Below are 23,519 nucleotides of genomic sequence, written 5' to 3' on the forward strand. Positions count from 1 at the left end.
TTCCCTTTCAACAAAGCAGTTCATGAATACAGGACATTTTGATCAATGTCACCCTTTTCAATATTCCCACCCACCCCTCCCCACCCACACCTTCCCTCACTTTTTTTAATTTTAGCGTATGCATTGAATTTTTTTGCCATTAACAGAACAGTTTATGTGTACAATGCATCTTGATGGTGTCACCAACGTTTTATATGCTCTGCCCCTTCATCCTACCGCTTCCCTTATTTTCTCAATTCTGTGGCATACACAATGAATTCTTGACTGCATTCTCCTCCTTTCTGCCCTTATTCTTCTAGCACTTTTTCCTAGCTCCACCACCTGCCTCTTGCAAGTAACCATTTCCTGCTACTTATTGGGATTTTACACAGTCTTTCTAAAGAATTTTATTATTTGAGCACTCCATAGAGTCTATAATACTTCAGTTAATTTATTTATAACCACTTGCATACAACCCAGTATGTTCACTTATAGATTTATAAACACATTCTAGCCACCACAAATGACAGAAACCATTCTGTTTGTGTTTCTCTGGGTCTGACTTACTTCATTTAATACAATTTTTTCCAAGTCTTTCCATCATTTTCTTACAAATGGTACAATATCATTCTGATGGCTGAGTAGAATTCCATTGTGTATGTTTATATGTGTGTATATATACATGTATATACACATATATATATTATTTATCTATTATATGCATGTTATATGTGCATATATACATGTGTACATATATGTATATATGTACATATAACATGTATATAATATATAATATAATCAGTTTTTGTGATCCATTTACCCAGCAAAGGGTATCTGGACTGATTCCAAAGCTTAGCTATAGTGAATAGTGTTGCAGTGCACATGGTGATTTGTGGCTATGAGATTAAATGAAATCGAAATGGCAAAGCAAAGCAAAGCCCAAGACTCAGTGGATTTACAGCTGAGTTCTATAAGGCCTTTAAAGCCAAACTGACACTAATACTCCTCAAACTCTCCAATGAAATAGAAAGGAAAAGATTCCTGCCAAACTCATTGGATAAAGCCACCATTATACTAATCCCAAAACCAGAGAGAGACCCATCAAAAAAGAAAAACTATAGACCTATCCCTTTGATGAGCACTAATGTAAAGCTTCTCAATATAATTCTGGCCAACCAAATTCAACAACTAACCAAGAAAAATACATTCTGACTAAATAGGATTCAGCTAAGGGAAGCAAAAGTAGCTGGCTCAATATACATAAATCAATAACTGTAATAGAATATATCCACAAGAAACATGGGATCATCTCAATAGTTGATAAAAGTTCTGGAGAAGCTAGGAATCCATAGAACATTCATGACTATAACAAAGGCTTTATATGACAAACCCACAGCCAGCATTGTACTTAATGGTGAAAAATTAAGAGTATTTCCCCTAAAATCAGAAATCAAACAAGAACACCCAGTCTCTCCACTCTTCAATGTGGTACTGGAATTCCTAGCTAGAGCAATAAGACAAGAGGCAGACATAAAGGGGATCCAGATAGGGAAAAAAGTTAAAGTATCCTTTTTTTGCAGATGACCTGATCCTACAGTTAATGGACTCTATAGACTCCTCCCCCAAGCTACTAGAACTTCTCCAAAACATTGGCAAAGTAGCAGGTATGCAATCAACCCACAAAAATCAGTAGCCTTTCTGTATGCTGACAATGAGAAGATTGAGACTGAAATGAGGAAAGCAACCCATTTATAGTAGCCTCAAAAAAAGGAAAAGAAAGAGAGGAATGAAGAAAAAGAGAGCAAGAGAGAGAGAGGGAAAGAAAGAAAGAAAGACAGAAAGAAAGAAAGACAGAAAGACAGAAAGAAAGAAAGAAAGAAAGACAGAAAGACAGAAAGACAGAAAGAAAGAAAGAAAGAAAGAAAGAAAGAAAGAAAGAAAGAAAGAAAGAAAGAGAAAGGAAGGAAGGAAGGAAGGAAGCAAGCAAGCAAGCAAGCAAGCAAGCAAGCAAGCAAGCACCTAGGGAATTAACAAAATCCCAACAACATTCTTCAATGAGAAAAAGCAATCCAAAAATTTATATGGAATAACAAAAGACCCTGAATGGCAGAAGCAATCCTTAGCAGGAAGTATAGTGTCATAGGAGTAGCAATACCAAACTTCAAACTCTATTACAAAGCTGTAACAATGAAAACAGCTAGGTACTGTCACAAGAATAGCCTAAGAACCAATAGAAGAGAATAGAAGACCTAGAAATAAACTCACAGACCCACAACCATCCAATATTCAATAAGGGAGCCAAAAATATACCAAAAAAGACAGCCTCTTCAACAAACAAGGCTGGCAAAATCGAGTATCCTCATGCAGAAAACTGAAGTTAGAACCTTACATATCACCTTAGAAACCTGTATTCTGAGCTTTATTTTATGTAGTAAGTATTCGAAAGTATTAATACTTTTATCATTAATTAGTTATGTGATTCAATGATTTTCATTATTTACTATAAATTTTATTATGGACTTTAATGTGTAAATATATATATATATATATATATATATTCAACAAAAACTGTATTTAACAGAAAGCTAGCAGGTATCAATTTAAATGTTATGGGAAATGGAACTTATTCTTAGAATGCATCTATAGTACAGCAGGCAAAAACTAACCAATATAATGTCACATAAATTTCAATGCAATATACCATGTTAAGAGAACAGATGGAAAACAGATACGACCTTCACAGTTGGTGCAGAATTTGAATCTGACATTAGTCTAGTCCCTGTGGCAATAGATTCAATACACCTCTGCATGTTGAAGAAAATTTCTACAATATGGTAAAGACCATCTACAAAAATCCACATCAAAAATCATATTCAAAAATGAAAAACCAAAATCATTCCTCTTTTTTGTTTTAGTTTGGTTTTGTTTTTTATTATTAATAAGTTTTTATATTGTGAAAATACTGTGCAGAGGGGTTAAAGTTACATGAGCAAGATAATGAGTACATTTCTTAATTTCTTTTCAAGCATTGTTGCTTCCTCCTTTGTTTTTCCCCTACCATCCCTTCCCTTCCACCTCTACAACTACACTTCCCCGCCCTTCCCACCTAAATTGTAAAGTTCATTTTTGTGCTTGTACTCATTCTTGAACAAAAAGCATAGGCACTATTCCCGAGTTTTTATGCTCAAGAATAGTGCTCTACCCATTTGAGCCATACCTCTACTTACAACTTTTTGCTGATTAATTAGAGAGTCTCACAGACTTGATACTTTTGGTCGTGAAATAATATCTATAAATAGTGCAACCTACATCTGATTTGTAAATTTTCGTTATGTCTAAAAAAAGATGTTTACGTTTTAAAAAGATATGTGTGATAGCATCATTATAAATACAGGCATATTGATGAATAGACAGCTATGTAGAGACATCGAGAATAAAAATGCACATAAAACACATATGCACATATAAATCAATATGTAAATCACATTCTATTTTCATTTTTCAACTTACAAACAGGAAAACTGTATATTTACAAATGAGTAGCAAACCAGTTCTCAAAGAGTTTGTAAATATGTCAAGATTTTTCCAAACTGAATGCAAAACTTACATATTTGAATAATTTGTCAGGAAAATATACTTCCTGGTTATATTAGAAATAGAAATCCAGATATGGTTGTGTGTGGTAGTGCAAATCTGTAATCATGAAAAGAGGACTGCATTCTGAGGGTCATCCCCGGCGAAATAATCAGTGGGACCCCCTTCTCTACAAGCAAACTATGGTGTTGTAGATCAGTTAGCGCAGCTCCTAAGGGTGACAAAGCTAGGAGAATTTCCAGGCAAAAAACATAAAGCCCATTTGAAATATAAATTGAAGCATAAAATCTGGGGGCTTGACTCAAGGGATGGAGAGCCACCCCAGGAATTAACAGGCACTGAATTCAGACTCCAGTACAAACACAATTGACAAATAAACTCAACTCTCTTACCTTCCATTCCAGTACTCTTTCTTCTTTTACAAAGAAATAAAACGTATTTCTTTCTTTAAAATTTTAGTTTGGCAGAGTGAGAAGCAAATGTTCCTTTTATTTTTTCATCAATAATACCAAATTGACTGTTCTTTTAGTCTTTTACTCAGTCAAATTACAAAGCAATTGTAGAATTTTTCTTTTCTCTTTAAGTTGTAAAAAGGAGTTGCCATTTGACAATTCAGTTTGTGAATATAATGAACCTTGATCAGTGTCAACTCTTTCAACATTCACCCATTATTTCTCTACCCATTCCTTCCTTTTTTAAAAATTTTGTAGGCTATACATTGAATTCTGACTGCATTTCCTCCTTCTTCTCTTCATTTGCCCATTTCTTTCCCTTTGACCTTACCCAACACTTTTTAAGTGTTATTTTGGAGTTTATTTGTTTTTGAAATTTGACTACTTTGACTTTGCCTTTCTATGGAATCACACTATTTAAGTTCTTCCTTGGCTCTATCATATTTCAGTTAATACAATTATATACACTTGCATGTCATCCAACATATTTTTATAAGCTAAATGTAGTTTCCATATAGAAGGGAAAACAAGAATCCTTTGTCTCTTACTTGCTTTACTTGACATAATTTTATTTTCCAGATCTTTCCATTTCTTTTTTTAATTTTATTTTATTTGTGAACATACGGTACAGAGGAGTTACAATTACATGGGCAGGATAATTACTTACTTACATTACTTACCAAGCATTGCAGCCTCCTCCTTTGTTTACCCTTCACCTCCCTTCCCAGCCTCCCCCCTCCTCCCCACCCAAACTTTCCCCCCTCACCCCCCACCGACATTGTAAAGCTCCTTTTGACATGACAATTTGTACTTCTCATTGTTGCAACAGGTCCACCTGAATCCTTAAACCACATGTTTTTCCCCATCTCCTCCACAAGTTATACTGACATCAAATATATTGAAAGCGGGGGTTATACTGTGGGGGAGGGACATACAAAGCAACAAAGAAATAAACTTATAAATGTGTTAGAAACACATGCATGAAAGAAAAAAATTAAAATACCTATCTAAGGATTCATTTTCCTAACATCACATTATCTGACTTTTTCCGCTTGACTCATACATATACTAGATATTGCAAATAAGGGAAACCATGGGACCTGTGTTTCTTTGTGCCTGGCTTACTTCACTTAATATAATTTTTTCTTTATAATACTTATTTTCAAAATAAAAAATTCATTTAATTTTCCTTGGTGGGTGATAAAATAATACATCCACAAGAGGGCAGAGTCTTACCACAATTAGAATGAAGAAAATCTCAATGGTTACTTCAGAGAGTAACAAAAAAAATAATTCATACTTTTGATATAATTTGAAGTTTATTCATTCCACACTCTTTGATTTGTGGCTAGGAGCTCAAATGTCCAAAGATAGTAAATGATGCTATCACATGATTTGCTCATTTTTAATTTTTTCTTCCTTATTGTGTTTAGTCATAAATCATGGTTCCTTGTAATATCACTATCACCAATTTCTGAAGAAAAATATTCATCGTATAATATCTATATATGCCTTCACAGTGCCTAATTTGAATGTGTAGTACATTCACTTAATCCAAAGCTAGGTAAAATGGTGTTTCATTTATTTAACCACCAAGTAATGCATTCATTAAAAACATGTTAAATAAGAAATTAGTGGGATCACTTAAACATAAGAACTCTTGGAGTTGTGGGTGACATATTTATTGGTAATCCATTCTAATTTATATACAAAACAGGGCTGGGAAGGTGGCTCAGGGGTACAGTGCTTGCCTTGCCTGCATGAGGCCCTGGGTTCAATTCCTCAGTACCACATAAGCAGAAAAAGCCAGAAGTAGTGCTGTGGCTCAAGTGGTAGAGTGCTTGCCTTGAAATGAAGAGCTGAGGGACAGTGCCCAGACCCAGAGTTCAGGCCCCACAACAGACAAATATATATATATATATATATATATATATATATATATATATACAAAGCATAATTGTGTGCAAAAAATGAATAGTATCCACACATACTACTATGAAGATAAATATCTAGTATAGGTATGAGTCAAGCGGAAAAGGTCAGATAATGTGATGTTAGGAAAATGAACCCTTAAATATGTATTTTAATGTTTTCGTTTCTTTCATGCATGTGTTTCTAACGCATTTATAAGATTATTTCTTTGTTGCTGTGTATGTCCCTCCCCCACAGTGTAACCCCCGCTTTCACTATATTTGATGTCAGTATAACATGTGGAGGAGATGGGGACAAACAAGTCGTTTAAGGATTCAGGTGGACCTGTTGCAACAATGAGAAGTACAAAATGTCATGTCAAAACCAGCTTTACAATGTCGGTGTGCGGGGGGAGGGGGGTATGATTGGGTGGAGGTAGGGGGGAGGCTGGGAAGGGAGGTGAAGGGTAAACAAAGGAGGAGGCTGCAATGCTTGGTAAGAAATGTATGCATTATCCTGCCCATGTAATTGTAACCCCTCTGTACAGTATGTTCTCAAATAAAATAAAATAAAATATAATAAAATAAAAAAAACAATATAGAACTATACTTCCTCCCAAACATTATTGAGCAAAAAGAAACTAATTGATTAAAGAAGTTATTTATCTCTTTATGGAAACCATGTATGTGTTCTACATGTAGATAGGTAAAAATATGCTTGTAGGTACATATGCACATAAGATATACTGTGAATATACATATATACATATGGATATAGTTATGATGTGAAATATCTATGACAAAATACTACAAAACTAGAAGATCACATATTGAAGTTCGGTAAATTTTTGTACATATTTTTATTGTAAAATTTTTTATAAATTTTAAACATTAGATATAGTAGTGTACTATGTGCAGAAGAAATGAAAAACTGTTTCAGTTGAGTTAAAATGAAAAAAATAGATTTTGGATAATATTCCCAATACTACAATCTTCAGAATTTTGTGGTCCATTAAATGTCCTATATTAGAAAATATTCTATACAGTCTGGGAAACACACGTGCACTCCTTTTGTTTGCCAATTACATGCTTTTATTAGAATACATATGTTATGTCATTTAAAGCTTCAATATCCTTCAATTGTATGCTCATCTTATTCACATGTAGGAGAGATATGTTATTTCCATAATAATAAACACCTTGTCTATCCATCTTATTCTTTTTCTCTTAACCTAATTTTTTAAGTGTGTGTGAGTCCTGGGACTTGAACTTAGATCCTGGGCACTGGCTTTGAGCCTTTTTTGCCTAAGACTAGTGTGCTCTACCACTTGAGCCATAGCTCTATGTTCAGATTTGTGAGCGTTAATTGAAGCGAAGAGTCTCACAGACTTTCCTACCTGTGCTTTCAACCATGACCTTACATATCAGCCTCCTTAGTAGCTAAGATTACAGGTGTGAGCTACTAGTACCAGACTTCTTTATCTAAAGTTCTGTTTTTAGATGCAAGGAGGTTTGAATCACAATCTCTCTCTCACAGGTAGACTTATTACTTTGAAGTAATCATCTTTTTCTTCAGAATTAGTTTCCTTATCATGTCTGTCATATTTTAGAACCCAATGAAGGAAGTATAAATCCTTATTTGGAAAATTAAAAAGCCAAAAAAGGGTTGGAAGAATTAATCAAATAGGAGAGCATTTCTTAGAAAGAAGTTCAAACTCCAGTAGCCTCTATAAATAAATAAATAAACCTGCAACATTTTATTTGGATGGCAGATGTCTGGTAGATTGAACAGAACAAAAGCATACTTTTGAGCTTTAGAAGTAATCTGTTTCTTTGTTTTGTATGCTGGTTGCAGAGGTCAAATTATGTCATGAAAGTTTATTGACTTGTTCAAAAGTGTGTGCATTCTAATGTTTACTTCCATTTACATTGGGAAAAGATATGAATGACAAAGCCAACTAAAAAAATAGTAAGATGATAAACCTGACCTGGGTATAATCTTTTTGGACAAAGCCTCTGAGTGTTGTAACGGTTAAGGGAGGATGAAGTAAGATGAATAATTTACAATTAATATATTATATATATATATATATATATATATATTATAATAGGCATGCCAGGAGTGGTTGTTTGTGGTCCTCAGGACAGTGGTTCCCCATCTCTGAGATAATGAGAGCCCATTCCTTTGCATCAACATAGATGGAATTAAAGATCTTTGTATTAAGTGAAATAAGCAAGGCACAGATCAAAGCCCCACCGGAACTCAATTGTGTGTGTAATCTAAAGTTCAGATTTCACAGAAGTGGAGGATAGAAGGATGTTTACCATAGTTTTGTGTGTGTAGGATCACAGAATATGGATAGATCAATCCATGAATGCTAACTTAGGGTGCAGAAGTATTGTAGTGTGCTATGCTACTGCAGAGAGAAATTCTGGTGTGCTATATTGTATAGTAGGGTTGTTTATCTCAACAATTGGTTTATATTACAAAAAGCTAAGTAAAGAAAGTCTGAATGTTTTCACCAAGAAGAGTGATGTCTGTGAATGGAAATGGAATAGTATTCAAATACATTATGTCTATGTGTCAAGATGGCATAAAAAAGTAATGTTACTGAATACGAAGAAGAAAAGAATACAAAATGAGGAATATGAAAGGAAAACTCAGTAGGGATGCTCATTCAGATTACAATATATTCACTTCCAAAATAACAGAGGAAAGCCCAGTGATACAATTAATATACATTAAAATGTGGGTGGCAGGAAAGCATAACAGGTTCTGGCATGTGAAGGGCAGCTATCCAGGGAAGTAGGGAAGTGCAACAAAGAGCGTGAAAGAGGATAAATATGGTTGGAGTACTTTAAATACATATATAAAAATTAAAAATGGAAAATGTTGAATGTTTTAAGTATGGAGGAGGGGTAAACGAATAGGAAAGGAGATGAGGCTCATGGTGCACATTGTATGCATATGGCAATGTCATAAAGATACCCTTCCTTGTGAAACTGTATAATTTGAGAACTCCAAACAAAAAAAGATTAGCTGTATGTGAGGTAGTAGATAGACTGACCTGATTTAAGCATCACATAATATAGGCAGGCAGGAAAAATTCTAGTTCCCCGATATGCTTGCACATTTTTAAGCTACTATATAATAATAGGAACTTTCATTAAAAGTTGAAGTAATCTTGGGAGTGCCAGAACAGGGCTGAGTTTCATAATGGAGTTCTAAGATTTAATGTCAGAAAAATAAAGAACAAGGACATCAACAAAGAAAAGGTGTTGGGTGCCGGTGGCTCACACCTGTAATCCTAGCTACTTGGGAAGCTGAGATCTGAGGATCATGGTTCAAAACCAGCCTTGGCAGGAAAGTCTGTGAGACTCTTATCTCCAATGAACCACCAGAAAACTGGAAGTGGTTCTGTGGCTCAAAGTGGTAGAACGCTAGCCTTGAGCTGAAGAGCTAAGGGACAGCACCCAGGCCCAGAATTCAAGCCCCAACACCAGCACGCACACACACACACACACACACACACACACACACACACACACACACACAGAAGAAGAAGGAGGAGGAGGAGGAGGAAGAGGAGAAGGAGGAAGAGGAGGAGGTGGTAATACACTGTGAGGGAATGTTTTTCAAAAAGTTTATTAGATAATGGGAAATTCATGCTGAAGTATTTAACATCTTCCACAACAATTCTTCATAGTTTATGTTGAAAGGAGTTTCAATCCATCTTTATTAAGATTTTATTTCCCTTAAGTAATTGTACAAGGAGTTGCCATTCAACAGAGCAACTTACGAATTCAGTGCATCTCAATCAGTATCACCCCTTTTAACATTCTTATGCACTCCTACCACTTCTTCCCTCACTTTTCTCAATTTTTAGATTATGTAGTGGATTCGTGGATTTTTTCCCATTTAGCAAAGCAATTTATGTATATAATGCACCTAGATCTGCGTCATCATTTCAACATCTTCACCCCAAACTTTCCCTTATTTTTCTCAGTTCTGTGGTACATACAATGTATTCTTGCCTGCTGTTTGCTCCTTTCCCCATTCATTCTTCTACCCCTCTCCCCTTACCACCTTTCTACCAAGTACACATGGTTCTTATTTTGTTGGGCTTTGGCTTACTCTTTCTAAAGAATTATACTCTTTGTGCTCTCCATAGAGTCTGCTACACTTCAGCTAATTCATTTATAACTGCTTGCATATTACTGAGTGTGTTTGCTTATGACAAAAAATTCAATCCATAGACTAAAATTTTTTTAAAAAGTAAGGGAAGGGGTGGTGTGGGAGGGTTGGGTGAAAATGTTGATCAAGATTAACTGTATTTATAAACAGCTTTGTTGAATGGAAACACCTTTGTACAACTACTTTAAGATAATACAAATAGTTGAAAAAAGATGTTGCGTTTATAAACTGCTTTGTTAAATGGAAATTCCTTACTGAAATGTAATAATAATAATAATGATAGAGCTGACACCCAAAAATGGAATTCCAAATTGACACATCCATTTATGAGTACAACGAATCTTGATCAATGACAACCTTCACCATCCCCCCCCCATCTGTCCTAACCCTATTAACCCCTTCAAGTTTCCCAGGCCCATTTTTGCATATGTACATTGAATATTATGAGTTCCCAATATTACTGAAACAGCACTACTATTTTCTGGGTGTTGACAACTCCTGGCATTTTATTCTCTTTTTCTTTGAAAGATGTAACCGTTATGCCCCTTCTTTCCAATGCAGCAATTTTTCCATAAAGTCTCCCTAACCAAAATGAGAGAGTGTGTTTTATTGGTTTCTTTGAATGCACAAGGGAAAAAAGATAAGTTGATATACACGTTTTCAGAACTTTGAACAAAGTTAAAAAAAAATCAGTCTCTTGCACTGCAACAAGAGTTTCAATTTGATATTACCAAGATTTTCCATAATGCCAATAGATTCTAAGTAAACTATTTGGAAATTAAACAGTAAGGAGGCACTGTCTTTGTTTTCACTTTCCCCAGAGACTGATAAACGTACCATTTAAAATGGGGCCAAAATAGTCACCAACATAAATGCTGAAGACGCTAGTGCCTCCTGTTTTGAATGTTAAAATGCAAAAGAAAAATCTTGAAATTTTTTCAGAGACAATTGGAGACCTTCTCCTTTAAAACAAGTAAGTTCAACCTTCAGAATTTTTAAAAATTAACTTGCATAGTCACCCTTATTAATATATATTTGCTAACTTCATTGGTTGATTCTGAGTCTATGTTGGTCATGGATATATATACATATATATATATAATTTAAATCTATGATTTAGTGAATTCAAAATAAATCAAGTCTTCTTTAAGCAATTCCCCTTGAAAATTTATCTGTAGACCATGGAGATTTAAGAAAATATAGTTACTGCTATATCTCTTATGAGAAATAAAAGAAATAATTCTGGAAGATATTTTATTTGGTCATTTAAAGTATAGTATTAGAATTAATAAGTAAATCAGGCCCAGAGAAGCTAGACTTAGCTTATAAACTTAGAAGTAAATTCATTGGGTGGTATGCGAGTGTATACAAATGCATTAACCAAAATATGAGAGATTCAAGGGAGATCTCAAATTGTTAATTCTTTAGAAAGGAAAAAATCAACATTCAGGAAAATAAAACACTGGGAAGTAGGCACTTTAAAGAGGTGGAATGGGGCCAAGGGGGAAAGAGTGAACAAATAAAGAATAGGGAAGAATGTGGTCAAGAATCCAATGTACATCTTATGAAATTTAGAGGAATTAAGGGGACGGGTAGGTAGAGGGATGAGGATGAATGCCCAAAGGGGTGACATGGATCAAGATATATCGTATTCATGAACTGATTTGTTAAATGGAAAGCACTCTAAGAAAAAATTCTAACTACCAAAGGACATCCAAGTTTCGATTATACATTGAAATGTGGGGTGCACTTGCATGAAGCCTTTTAAAAAAAATCTGCAGATGTTTTGATAGCATTGCTTAAGTCCTGATTGAAGGTGGCAGAATGCTAAGTTCAGATCTGGGCCAAGGACTGATACTTAAACTTACTGAGAATATTGTGAGTGGCATAAAGGTAGTGATATTTAGGATACTGAAGACAAGGAGGGATGAACGGTTCAAATGAACAGAGAGTCTAAGAGATGGCATTACCTTCTAGGAGAAAGGGCTCTTGGTTATGATTTTTCTCTTGAGAGGACATGAGTGAAGTGATAAGACAATCTCAAAGCTATAGTTGTGAATTTATTCTGTTATGTGGGTAAGAAAGATAGCCAACAATCAGCCCTATCTGGTGACCACTCCTTACATATGACAGAACCTTAGATAAGGTCAAGTTCAGAGGAGGCCCTTACAGGTCAGCTTTCACACTCAGCCCCTACTTAAAGTGATGACAATTGTGTCCATAGTTGATTAACAGTTCTATGCTCCTACCATCTCTCTGTCCTTAAAACACCTGAAGTTGCAGGCAGGTACCACAGGCCTCCTCTAAAAACCTTTAGGAGACTGGATTGGGTGTATTTATTTGATGATCATTGTCAAAGTAATTTTTTGTGAACTATCACAAAAAAATTCTGAATTTGAAAATGACAAGTTTCTCATGATTACTGTTCGACTTATTTTTCCACTTTGGGACTGAGGGGGGGTTCTTCCTATAGCACTAATGTGGCATATTTGAAGCAAGTGGGGATAATGGTGTGTTAAAGTCCCCAACAATTAATGTCTTTGAATCTGAGATTTAAAGGAAAGTAACATTTCTTGGAAAAACTTGGGTGCTCTGTTGTTTGGTGAATAGATGTTTAGAATTGTAATATCCTCCTAAAGGAAAGATCCATTAATTAGTATGTAGTGACCTTCTTTATCTCTTCTCACTAATTTTGAAGTCTATTTTATCTGATATTAGGATTGTAACTCTGCCTGTTTATGGGGGCTGATTGCTTGATAGATGTTTTCCAGCCTTTCACTTTCAGAATATGTTTGTTTTTATAGGCAAGGTGTGATTCCTGAAGGCACCAGATAGAAGGATCTTGCTTTTGTGTGTGTGTGTGAAAACACCATACAGAGGGGTTACAATTACATGGGCAAGTATATTTCTTATCAAGCATTGTTGCCTCCTCCTTTGTTTCCCCTTCCCATATCTCCCCCGGACCCCCCTACCCTATCCTCCCCCCCAACCAAAGTTGTAAAGTTCGTTTTTTGACATATTGACTTGTACATCTCATTGTTGCAAGGGTCCACCTGTATCCCTATTTAAACAGTTTGTTTTTTCCCTTCCCCTCCACAACTTATACCATCATCAAATACAGTGAAAGCAGGGGACCAGGCAGTCTATGTCGCTTAATTGGAGTGTTAAGTATATTATAATGAATTAGGATTGAGAGGTGTTTGGGAGTTCCTGACAATTTATCCACCTTCTTGGAGGCTGTGACAGCTGGGTTCTTCTCAGTTTGGGTGTGGTTTCTTGGTCTTTATTGTGCTCTTGTTGGTTTTCTATGTGTAGGACATCTTTAAGTATCTTTTGTAGAGCTGGTTTGGTGGAGATATATTGTTTTTCTTTGTTATAAAAGTTTTTTATTTGACCTTCTGTTATGAGAGTTTATATGGGTACAATATTTTTGGTTGATATTTGTCTTTAGGGCATACATCATTCCAGGCCCTTCTTGCTTTCATTGTTTCTGCTGAGATATCTGAGGTTATTCTAATTGATTTCCCTTTATAGGTGACTGATCCTTTCCTTGGTCTGAATTGATCCTGTGTGGATTATAATGTGATGGTGGGATGTCCTGTTCTGGTCTGGTCTATTTGGGGTTCTAAAAGCTTCTTGTATCTGAATAGGCCTATCTTTTAGCTTGTTTGGGAAGTTCTCTGCTTGGATCCTGTTAAACAAATTTCCTAGAACATTAACTTGTCTCTAGATGCTCCTGTACACCCATTACCCTCAGATTAGGCCTTCTGATGGTGTCTTCCAAATGTTGAGTAGATCATATTTCTTGGATTTGTCTTGGAGAGTTGTATGTTCTTTCTCTATAGTATCTAAGCTGTCTTCAATCCCCAAGATTAGAGTCTTCTTCATGGTCTAACCTACTTTCACGACTTTCTACATTTTTTATTTCCTTTCCTTCTAATTGGTTGGCTTTTTGACTTCAAATTCTTTGTTGGAGCTTTGTTTTAGATCTTGTATGGACTTCTTTATTTACTTAATTTGGTGTTCAATGTTTATTCTCAAATCACTTAGTTGATTGGTTATGATTTCTTTGCACTCCTTTTCCTTCTGATGGGCTCCATTCAGCATTCCCTTTGTGGTCTCTGTGGATTCCTTCAGCTCTCTGTTTATGGATTCCATGAATGCCTCTATTGATCTTTGTTCTCATTCCACTCACACAATTCCTGTATTACTCTTTGAGTAGCTGCCTCATGCTCACACAATTCCTGTCTTTCTCTTTGACTGTTCTCAGCCTGCTCACGCAATTCCTGTATTAATATTTGGTTAGCTTCCTCATGCTCACAAGATTCCTGTATTAACTTCTGGTTAGCCTTATCATGCTTGAAAGTTCCTGTATTAATCTTTGGTTAGCCTCATCTTGCTCCCTATTACACTCACACTGAGTCTAATGCAGACTTTCAATCTTTACATTCTCCATGTTTACTAGTAGCATTTGTAGAGCTTTTTGGGAACTCTCCTCCGGATTATTCATTAACTATTCTGTCACCTGATTATCATGAGTGGAAGTTGAGACACCTGGACTTGCCATTTTTCTTGTGTTTCTCCTGCTTGTTCTGCCCATTTTGTATGAAAGTAGTGCCAATTTCATGCTAGAACACTATTTTAACGCAGGCATTAACCAAAGTCCTGTAGTTGCACAGTCCAAATGGCTGCAGATACAATCTAATTCAACAGATATAATCTATTCAACATCAAAAAATTATGGATTAATGGGCTATGTACATCAAAGAGAGATTCTGCATACCAGAAATTATTAGGTTTATGGAGAATTGTGGGGAAAAAATAGGATTAAAGCAATGTGGAGAGGTAAAAGGAAAAAGTGAATTTAACCAAGTCCTAATCTCAGAGAGGAAGTGGATAGCACAGAATGAAAGGAGAGAGATAAACAAGAAAAAAAATGAAAAAAATTTAACTTTAGAAACTGAAACACTTAAAAGTTATGTAAGTGTAAAGAAATAATATAGAGAGAAGAAAAGGGTAGGATGAGAGGAGGAAAGAGATAAAAAGGAAAAAATAAAAAATAAAAAACTTTAAAAATGAAATACTTAAAAATATAGCTATAAAGAAATACTACTATTAAAGAAGTTAAGCCTAAGAAGTTGTGAATTGAGTAATAAATTTCTGAATTAAGTATGTACACAATGAAGAAGGTCTAATAATTGACAGGTATATATCTGGAGATGAGCAGAACAGCAATTTAGTCATACACACACACAAAAGGACCAAAAGGTTAAAAGAGATACACACTCACACATACACATACACACACACATAAACACATGCACACACACACCTAAAATAAAAATTATGAAAGAAAAAATTGAAATTTAAAAAAATTAAAAAATTAGAAAAGTTCTTTTGTGTGTGTGTGTCGGGGGGGGGGGGCAGGGGAGGTGAATATCTGTATCTCTCCTGTGTTCATAACCAGTCTCTTGATTGAGTCTCTGGTTTGCTTGTGGTGTTTGGTTTTCCCGTAGCTTGATTGTTTTTTTAAGTCAGTTTGTTTGAGCAGGCAGAAAAAAAGCTCTGCCTTACCCAGTACTTTGTGATCCTCCTCCCAGGCTAGTTCAGTGGGAAGGGGATCTGCTTTGAGTATCTCAAAAGAGGGACATGGCTGTTTCCTCTAGCTTGGAGTTGCTGGGATAAGGCTAGGTTCTGGGTAGGGTTGAGGCCTATCACAAATGGTTTAAATAGGGATACAGGTGGACCCATTGCAACAATGAGATGTACAAGTCGTTATGTCGAAAATGAACTTTGGTGCGGGGGAGGGGGGGACGGAGAGGATTGGGGAGTGGGGGGAGGATGGAAAGGGATGGGAAGGGGAAACAGAGGAGGAGGCTACAATGCTTGATAAGAAATATACTCTGTCTTGCCCATGTAATTGTAATCCCTCTGTACAGTATTTTTCACAAATAAATAAATAAATAAATAAATAAATAAATAAATAAATAAATAAATAAATAAATAAAACAATCAGTGGCTTTTCCCTGAGGGGCTAGCTCCTGAGACATTCACAGAGCCCAGCCTGGAGTCATTCTCAGAATTTATGTTTACTGAGTTTCAATTGTTTATCTTTTACCTTGCAGACTGTCTAGGTTGCAGTGGGGAGGGGCAGCCTCTGGCTCTGTTTACATGGTGAAGAAAGTCACAACTCCATGAGCAGATATTCCTCTGCCTGGGAAGGGTGACTTTCCCCTGAGTGGAGCTGAACCCCGCAGGTCAGGTCAGGTTTCTGTGACATGTGGAATGGTTCCTGTTGTTTTCTTCCAAGTCCTGAGTTGGAACTAGCTTCTAAGGCTGGGCCTTTGTCAGTATCAAAGATCAAGTTCTTTTCCAGTGGTGGGGGAGGGGCTACCATCCCACTGCTGCTCCATGAGAAGGGGTGAGGATGTCTTGAGGGTGCTCAAGCAAACCTCTTGGTTTCTGGGCCATCCCTGGTCTGCAATCAGCAGCATGAAGATTTCTGTTCCTTGTCAGTTCTTGCTGGTGGTGAGTAGAATCCACTCCTACTTGGCGTCTGAAGCCTTTGTCCTGGATTCTCTTTGTTAATATAGTGGCCGCTGCTGCAACCACCGCTGCACATACCAGCAAGTGCTCAGATCTGTCTCCTTGACAAGCTGCCTGGATTTTCCCTCTCTGGCCAAACTCTCTGTACTGTGATGGAACACTTGATGTGATTCTCTAGCCTAGGACTATTCACTGGAACACTAAAACTACTTTCTATTTGAGTGTGTTTAGCCTCCAGCTTCTCCTCCACCATTATCCTCTGGAAAAAACCCTAACTGACAAGCTTTATGCATGATGATTCCATGTGTATTATATAGGGAAAGGAGAAAATTTCTGGTATGATTTAACGGCATGACCAAAAAGTTGTGTTTCTTTTTCCTCATTTGTTATTGCTTGCTCTATCAGTCACACTTAAAATCTGCCATCCATCTCCCACAGACATGGATTGAGGAGCTTACTCTCAACAAGTTTATGGTTCCAGATGTATTTGTTGATTTTTACTATATTTTTTATTATATTTAAGTAATTGTACAAAAGATTTGCCATTTCACAAAATGTTGATTTTTTTAACAGACATTTCCACTGAGGATGTATCTCAGAAAATTTCTTAAGATGATATTCATCAAAATTTTACAGTTGTAGATAAGGAAAATGAGTCTGGGCAGAAAGTACAGACAAGATGGCAAGAAGGATGCACTAGGTGATTCTGAACAAGATCCACTAGACACTTAGATGGGCATATTCAATTGTAGCTCCCTTCTACACCCATTAGTGGATCAAAGGAAAAAGCAATAATATTTCTCTTTCTTCAACATTTGAATCATTTCTAGTATAATCTGTTTCACACCAGAGGTTGATGTGCCCACCACATTTAAGTGTATTTCACACTGACTCATACTTCATTTAATTTCAGGCTGTGACAAGTTCCTGTAGATCATGGACTACAGAAGGAACATCACTGAATTTATTCTTTTAGGATTTTCCCAAAGGAAGGAAATCGAGGGGCTCTGCTTTTTCCTATTTTTACTTTGCTACCTGGCGATTTTGATTGGAAATCTGCTTGTCATGGTTTCCATTACCTTCAGCCCACTTATTCACCAGCCCATGTATTTCTTCCTGTGTTACCTCTCTCTCTCAGACCTTTGCTACACCTCCACAGTGACCCCCAAGCTCATCATTGACCTACTGGCAACAAAGAAGTCCATTTCCTACGATGGCTGCATGACCCAGCTCTTTACCATGCACTTTTTTGGAGGCATTGAGGTCTTCATCCTCACGGGAATGGCCTATGACCGCTATGTGGCCATCTGCAAGCCCCTGCACTACACGGTCATTATGAGCAGGCAGAGATGCCATGTGATGATCGCTGCCTCCTGTGCCGGGGGCTTCCTCCATTCCTTTGGTCAGTTTCTCCTGGCCATCTTCTTACCCTACTGTGGCCCCAATCGAATCGATCACTACTTTTGTGATGTCTACCCCTTGTTAAAACTGGCCTGTACCGACACCAGCAAGATTGGTTTCTTGGTCATTGCCAATTCTGGCCTGATGGGCCTGGTGACCTTTGTGGTCTTGCTGATATCCTACGGTGTGATCCTGTACACGGTCCGGTCTTACTCGGCAGAGCATCGTCACAAAGCACTGTCCACGTGTTCCTCACACGTCACAGTGGTGGTCCTGTTCTTTGCTCCTTTACTCTTCATTTACATCCGACCAGCAAAGACTTTGCCGGAAGACAAAGTGTTTGCTCTGTTTTATACGATCCTTGCCCCCATGCTCAATCCTTTGATTTATACGCTAAGAAACACTGAGATGAAGAATGCCATAAGGAGACTCTGGGTGCCAGATCACAGGAAGTGAAGGAAATACCCCGAAAGACATCCATGCAGTTCACCATGAAGCTTCCTGAAGTGTCATCTCTACCCTAAGTTAAAATGCATAGAACTTACCCATTGATTTTATACCTGGTGATAGGGTTAGGGCCCTACATGACCTAGACAGATGTGGGCTCTTCTCTGCATCTCTGCTCTTCTGTTTCCCTGTATTTTCTAACTTTGTTGGTTTAAGTCTCTCCTCCTCTGCAGATCCTGTGGCTCCACTAAGAACTTTGATATTTGTCAGCTGGCTATCCAAGACAATATTCTAACCCAAGAGAGGACTGTCTATAAAACTCATTCTTGAATGCAATTGCATTCATTGAAGCAAAGGTTAGCCTTCAAAAGGAATTAGAAGCAAAACCCAATAACCACTAACATCAGAGAATATGCTAGAAGATCTACTTATGAGTATAATCAATATATCTCCAAAATCTGATCCATTTACCAGTACAACAATTCTTTTCCCCAAGGCTCATATTTTTAAAAATCTTAGCTTTGCATATTTCCAACAAATACTTTTCTTCAAGTCATGTATATTAAAATACTCCTGTTTCTCAATTTTTAAAAAATATTTTATCTTTAGATAGTTTTTAAGAGGACTTGTCATTCACTGAAGTAATTTGTGAATATAGTACATCTTGATCACTGTCACCTTTTTCAACATTCTCTTTTTTTTCCTATAAGGAAGTTTTTAACTCTGTTCACATAAACATCAATTACACATCTTTGGTTAGTTCTAGCACTTTACAGAGCAACTGGTTTAGTACAAGAGCTCTGAATGAATTGCATACTGTTTAGTAGGGGCAATGCTATGTGGTAAATATCTGATATATTACTAATTGAACTATCATTTGACTTCTTGTTATGAAGGCCTGAAACACAGAAAACGCTCTATACACACAGGTATTTTATTGTCTCATGCTGTTATCATCAGAAAAACAAAATTTCCAGATAAGGACCTTCCTGGCAGAAATAGGAGCATTAGGATTAAACTAGAGTCAAGGGACCATTCACATTTCAGTTTTATTTCTATTAGATAAAATTAATTTTCCTTGTAGATATAAAGGAGAACATATCACTTAAACCAAATGGATGTTGTGTTTTGTTTTGCTTTTAGCACTGCGAAATAGATTTTCTTTTAGTAATAATTGAATGTTACCTTGGATCTAATCCATCTCGCCTAAAGAACAACTAAAAGTAAAGTGTAGTCATTGGATAATTAATTTGGTTAGGAATTGGGAGGAACACAAAGGTCTCAGGAAACTCTACTGATAGAAATGGACTGTAAGCAAATTTATTTTCAGGTTAAGCACAGAAGCAGCACTAAATGAATGAATTGTTGAGAGATGCCAAAATGGATGGAAATAACAGAGCCAAATTAGACACAGTCCTGTGATTCAGTTTAGTAAACGAATAAAATTACATTCTGTGATTTTTACAATACCAACAAACAATGAAAGCAAAAAGTATAAAAACTGTCAGGAGTCTGTGATTTTGAAAATGTCCTATCTCCTTTTTCCATTTAGGTTATTCATAATGCAATGACTTTGTGGAGGAAAATTGAGAATTCTGTACATTTAGAAATTAATGTATAGAAAATAGCAACGACCATTGGGTCTGTCCATGAAAATGCAAATTATATCCACTGACATGGAAATGAGTTTGCTGACATGTGTGGCAGCTTGTCTTGGAGTTATAATTTCTTTCAGCATTTCAGGTTAAATGTTTAGAACTTTGTTTTTGTTTTTGTTTTTGTTTTTTGCTGAGACAAATGCAATGTTCTAGTGACTTCCAAGTTAAATACCCACCCAAAATATTTCAGACATATGTGTGGTGTTCATATGAGTTCATAATTATGGCCTCCTTTTAAAATGTATCTTTTGATAAAATAAAAATATTTTTCTTATCTGAAAAAATCCATTTTGCACCTACATTACCTTCTGAACTCTCTGCCTTTCATCTATACTCATTGTGTCTAATTTTCATCCCCCATAACGTTGTCCTAGGAAGTCTTCACCTTCTAGTTTTACTGGTGTATATGCTGAAGGTGTTCTTATCTACATTAGCAATGACTTTGTCTTCATATATACAGGACTTCACAGAACTAATCTCTCTTCTAGCAAGATAGTTTATTAACACTTAATTTGGCTTTAATATCACCACACCACACTGTCCTGGTATTTCTTTCATGTTTCTAGATAAAGACACTCCCTCTGTTTCTCTTCCTGACTCTTGGTCATCTTACAAAATCCTGTATATTGGAATATCATAACAAAAAGACTGTGGCTTCATTGATAATATTCTCACCCTTTCAGTGTTATCTTGAATGGACTATGTGCCCTAATGCACACTGTATAATAATATAACGAAATATTACACTCTGCTGTCAAATTATTTAATAAAATTCTGAAATATTATAACTAATATTTTGTTTGAACTAAAACACATTTTTAGAGAAGAATGATTTATTAGTAGTCATAAGGACTACCCAGTGAAAAAGCACATTATTAAACAAACAATCTTACAACCATTTTAACTCATACATTACTTGCTATGTCTTTTAGTCAGTGCCATACTCATGCACTCAATTTTTCCTACCTTCTTATGCTACTTTTCATTGTGGCTTTTGGTTTGACTAGTTTTTGAAAATCAAACAATCTGGTGCTTATCATCTCCTTGGAGATACCTGCTGAGCATGAGCAGGTACTATAGACTTGCAGGTTAAGGTAGAAAGATTAGAGTGTTTAACCTTATGTATTATTACTTTTTATGATCTTCTCATTGTCATTATTATTACCTTTAAGTTGTTTGAACATCATCTTTTTCTCAGCACACTGTGTTATGTGTCACAATGTCTTTCCATTTATGAACACACATAAACATTTAATCTGTTTGCTATCCATAGACTGAAAATACTCAGTAATGTACTTTTACTGATTTCAACCAAGTCCTACTTTATTATTTTTCCAATTTTATAAATATATGAAAATCCAGATTCATAAAAGGAAAAGGGAAATGTGTGGTTTCCATATGATGGAAAGAAGCTGAATTAATTTAGTCATACTCCAAGTTGCTTCACTAAGAGAATTAGCATTTCTCTTTTAAATACCATACCATTAAATAGTAAGTAGAGATACCACAGAATCCCTGTCATTAACCTTTGACTAGAATGGCCATATTTGACAGATACCCTCTTTTTCATACAGAATTCCATTTTACCTATACTGTTGAGTTGTAATTTATACCAGTGTCTCAGTTTAGAATATAAATTATATGGTTTCCTTTCTATTATTAATGCTCTATTTTCATTACATAAATATTCATAGCAAATATTTCTGTCATACTTTATTCATTATGTTTATCTTTTTTCAATTTTTATATAAGTAAAATTGCTTGCACAAATGATGACTATATTTGACATCTTGCCCAAATAGGTTTTATTTTTTCATTCTATATTTTTACAAGGAATACAGAAAGTCTTGAACAAAGTGGAAAGATGTAGGTCAAAATTTACAATTTTTTTCTGTGAGTAACACAGAAAAGACAACCAAGCAAATGGATGGTTCAGGACTGGAGTGATCAGTATGCAGGAAACTTTATATATATTTAAAGATTCATTTACAGGAAAAAATAAATGAGCGAGGGATTAGAAAGGTGAACTCCAGTTAACAGTGGATAGAAATTTCCAAAAGGAGGAAAACACCCAAGCTGAAAGAAGCAGTGGTAACTCCAATCTTGAAGAAAGTTGTAGAGAGCAGACACAGGTACAAATGTTGAATAAAGTAGCTCAAAGTAAATAACATTACTACTGAACTGCCATTTGTGTCTAAGCTTATGTGTGTAAAAAAAGCATATGTTCTCATAAATTGGAAAATCAAATGCCACTTCAAGGCATGTGATGAGTCAAAGCACCTCTCAGATGATTTGCCTTGCAGTCAAACATGGCCTTGAGCACCAAACCTTCCTCATCGCATTCTTCATCTCTGCGTTCCTCAGTGTGTAGATCAGGGGATTGAACATGGGAGCAATGATGGTATAGAAAAGGGCAAACACTTTGTCCTCTGGAAAAGTGGTGGCTGGTCTGATGTAAACGAAGAGGACAGGCACAAAGAACACCACCACCACTGTGATGTGGGAAGTGCATGTGGAAAGAGCCTTGCTGCGACTCTCTGCAGGGTAAACCCTCACGGTGTATAATATTAAGCAGTAAGACAGCATCAGCACCACAAAGGTCACCAACCCCATCATGCCTGAGTTGGCAACCACAAGGATTCCAACTCTGTATGTGTCTGTGCAGGCCAGTTTCAGCAAAGGATATACATCACAGAAATAGTGGTCTAATTCATTAGGGCCACAAAAGGGTAAGTGGATGGTGAGTAGACACTGGACAAACGAATGCAGAAAGGCCCCCACACAGCAAGCAGTCACCATGGCGTTGCAACTCTGCCTGCTCATGATGAGGGCGTAGTGCAGGGGCTTGCAGATGGCCACATAGCGGTCATAGGCCATCACCGTGAGTATGAGGATCTCAATCCCCCCAAAGAAATGCATGGCAAAAAGCTGTGCCATGCAGCTCATGTAAGAGATGGTGCTCATCTCCAACAGCAAATCAGTGACCAGTTTGGGTGTCACTGTGGACGTGTAGCACAGGTCTGAGAGGGCCAGATAGTTCAGGAAAAAGTACATGGGTTGGTTAAGCAGCTGACTACATGTGATGGAAATAATGATCAGTGAATTTCCCAGCCAAATCGCTACATAACAGAATAAGAATAATAGAAAGCACAGGTTTCTGATTTTCCTATTCTGGGAAAGTCCCAACAAGATAAATTCTGTGACATTATTGGTATTTTCCATGGCCCAAAGCAGCAAAGCCTCAATAGGTATGGCTGAAAAAAAAATTGAACAATAATGACAATATGCTATGGTGAATATTAGAGAAATAAATCAATTTAACCAACTTAGCTATTAT

At 36.3% G+C, this 23,519-nt stretch overlaps 2 protein-coding genes across 4 annotated transcripts; one reads left to right on the plus strand and one right to left on the minus strand.

The window, feature by feature from the left end:
* Positions 1 to 7,700: 7,700 nt before the first annotated feature.
* LOC138833674 (olfactory receptor 4P4-like) lies at positions 7,701 to 18,533 on the plus strand. Of its 3 annotated transcripts, none has more exons than XM_070031962.1 (2): positions 7,701 to 7,714; positions 17,627 to 18,533. In XM_070031962.1, exons 1-2 carry the CDS (start codon positions 7,701 to 7,703, stop codon positions 18,531 to 18,533), a joined length of 921 nt encoding a protein of 306 aa, XP_069888063.1. The 3 variants fall into 3 exon arrangements, with proteins under 3 accessions (XP_069888063.1, XP_069888064.1, XP_069888062.1); XM_070031963.1 differs by lacking the exon at positions 7,701 to 7,714 and adding an exon at positions 16,829 to 16,842; XM_070031961.1 differs by lacking the exon at positions 7,701 to 7,714 and having other exon boundaries at positions 17,613 to 18,533.
* Positions 18,534 to 22,465: 3,932 nt separating this feature from the next.
* On the minus strand, positions 22,466 to 23,404 carry LOC138834191 (olfactory receptor 4P4-like). Its single transcript, XM_070032943.1, has one exon. It carries the CDS (start codon positions 23,402 to 23,404, stop codon positions 22,466 to 22,468), a length of 939 nt encoding a protein of 312 aa, XP_069889044.1.
* Between the last annotated feature and the right edge of the window lie 115 nt (positions 23,405 to 23,519).

This window comes from Dipodomys merriami, unplaced genomic scaffold, assembly GCF_024711535.1.
Source record: "Dipodomys merriami isolate MVZ:Mamm:240054 unplaced genomic scaffold, mDipMer1.0.p SCAF_21, whole genome shotgun sequence".
NCBI classification, from domain to species: Eukaryota; Metazoa; Chordata; class Mammalia; order Rodentia; family Heteromyidae; genus Dipodomys; species Dipodomys merriami.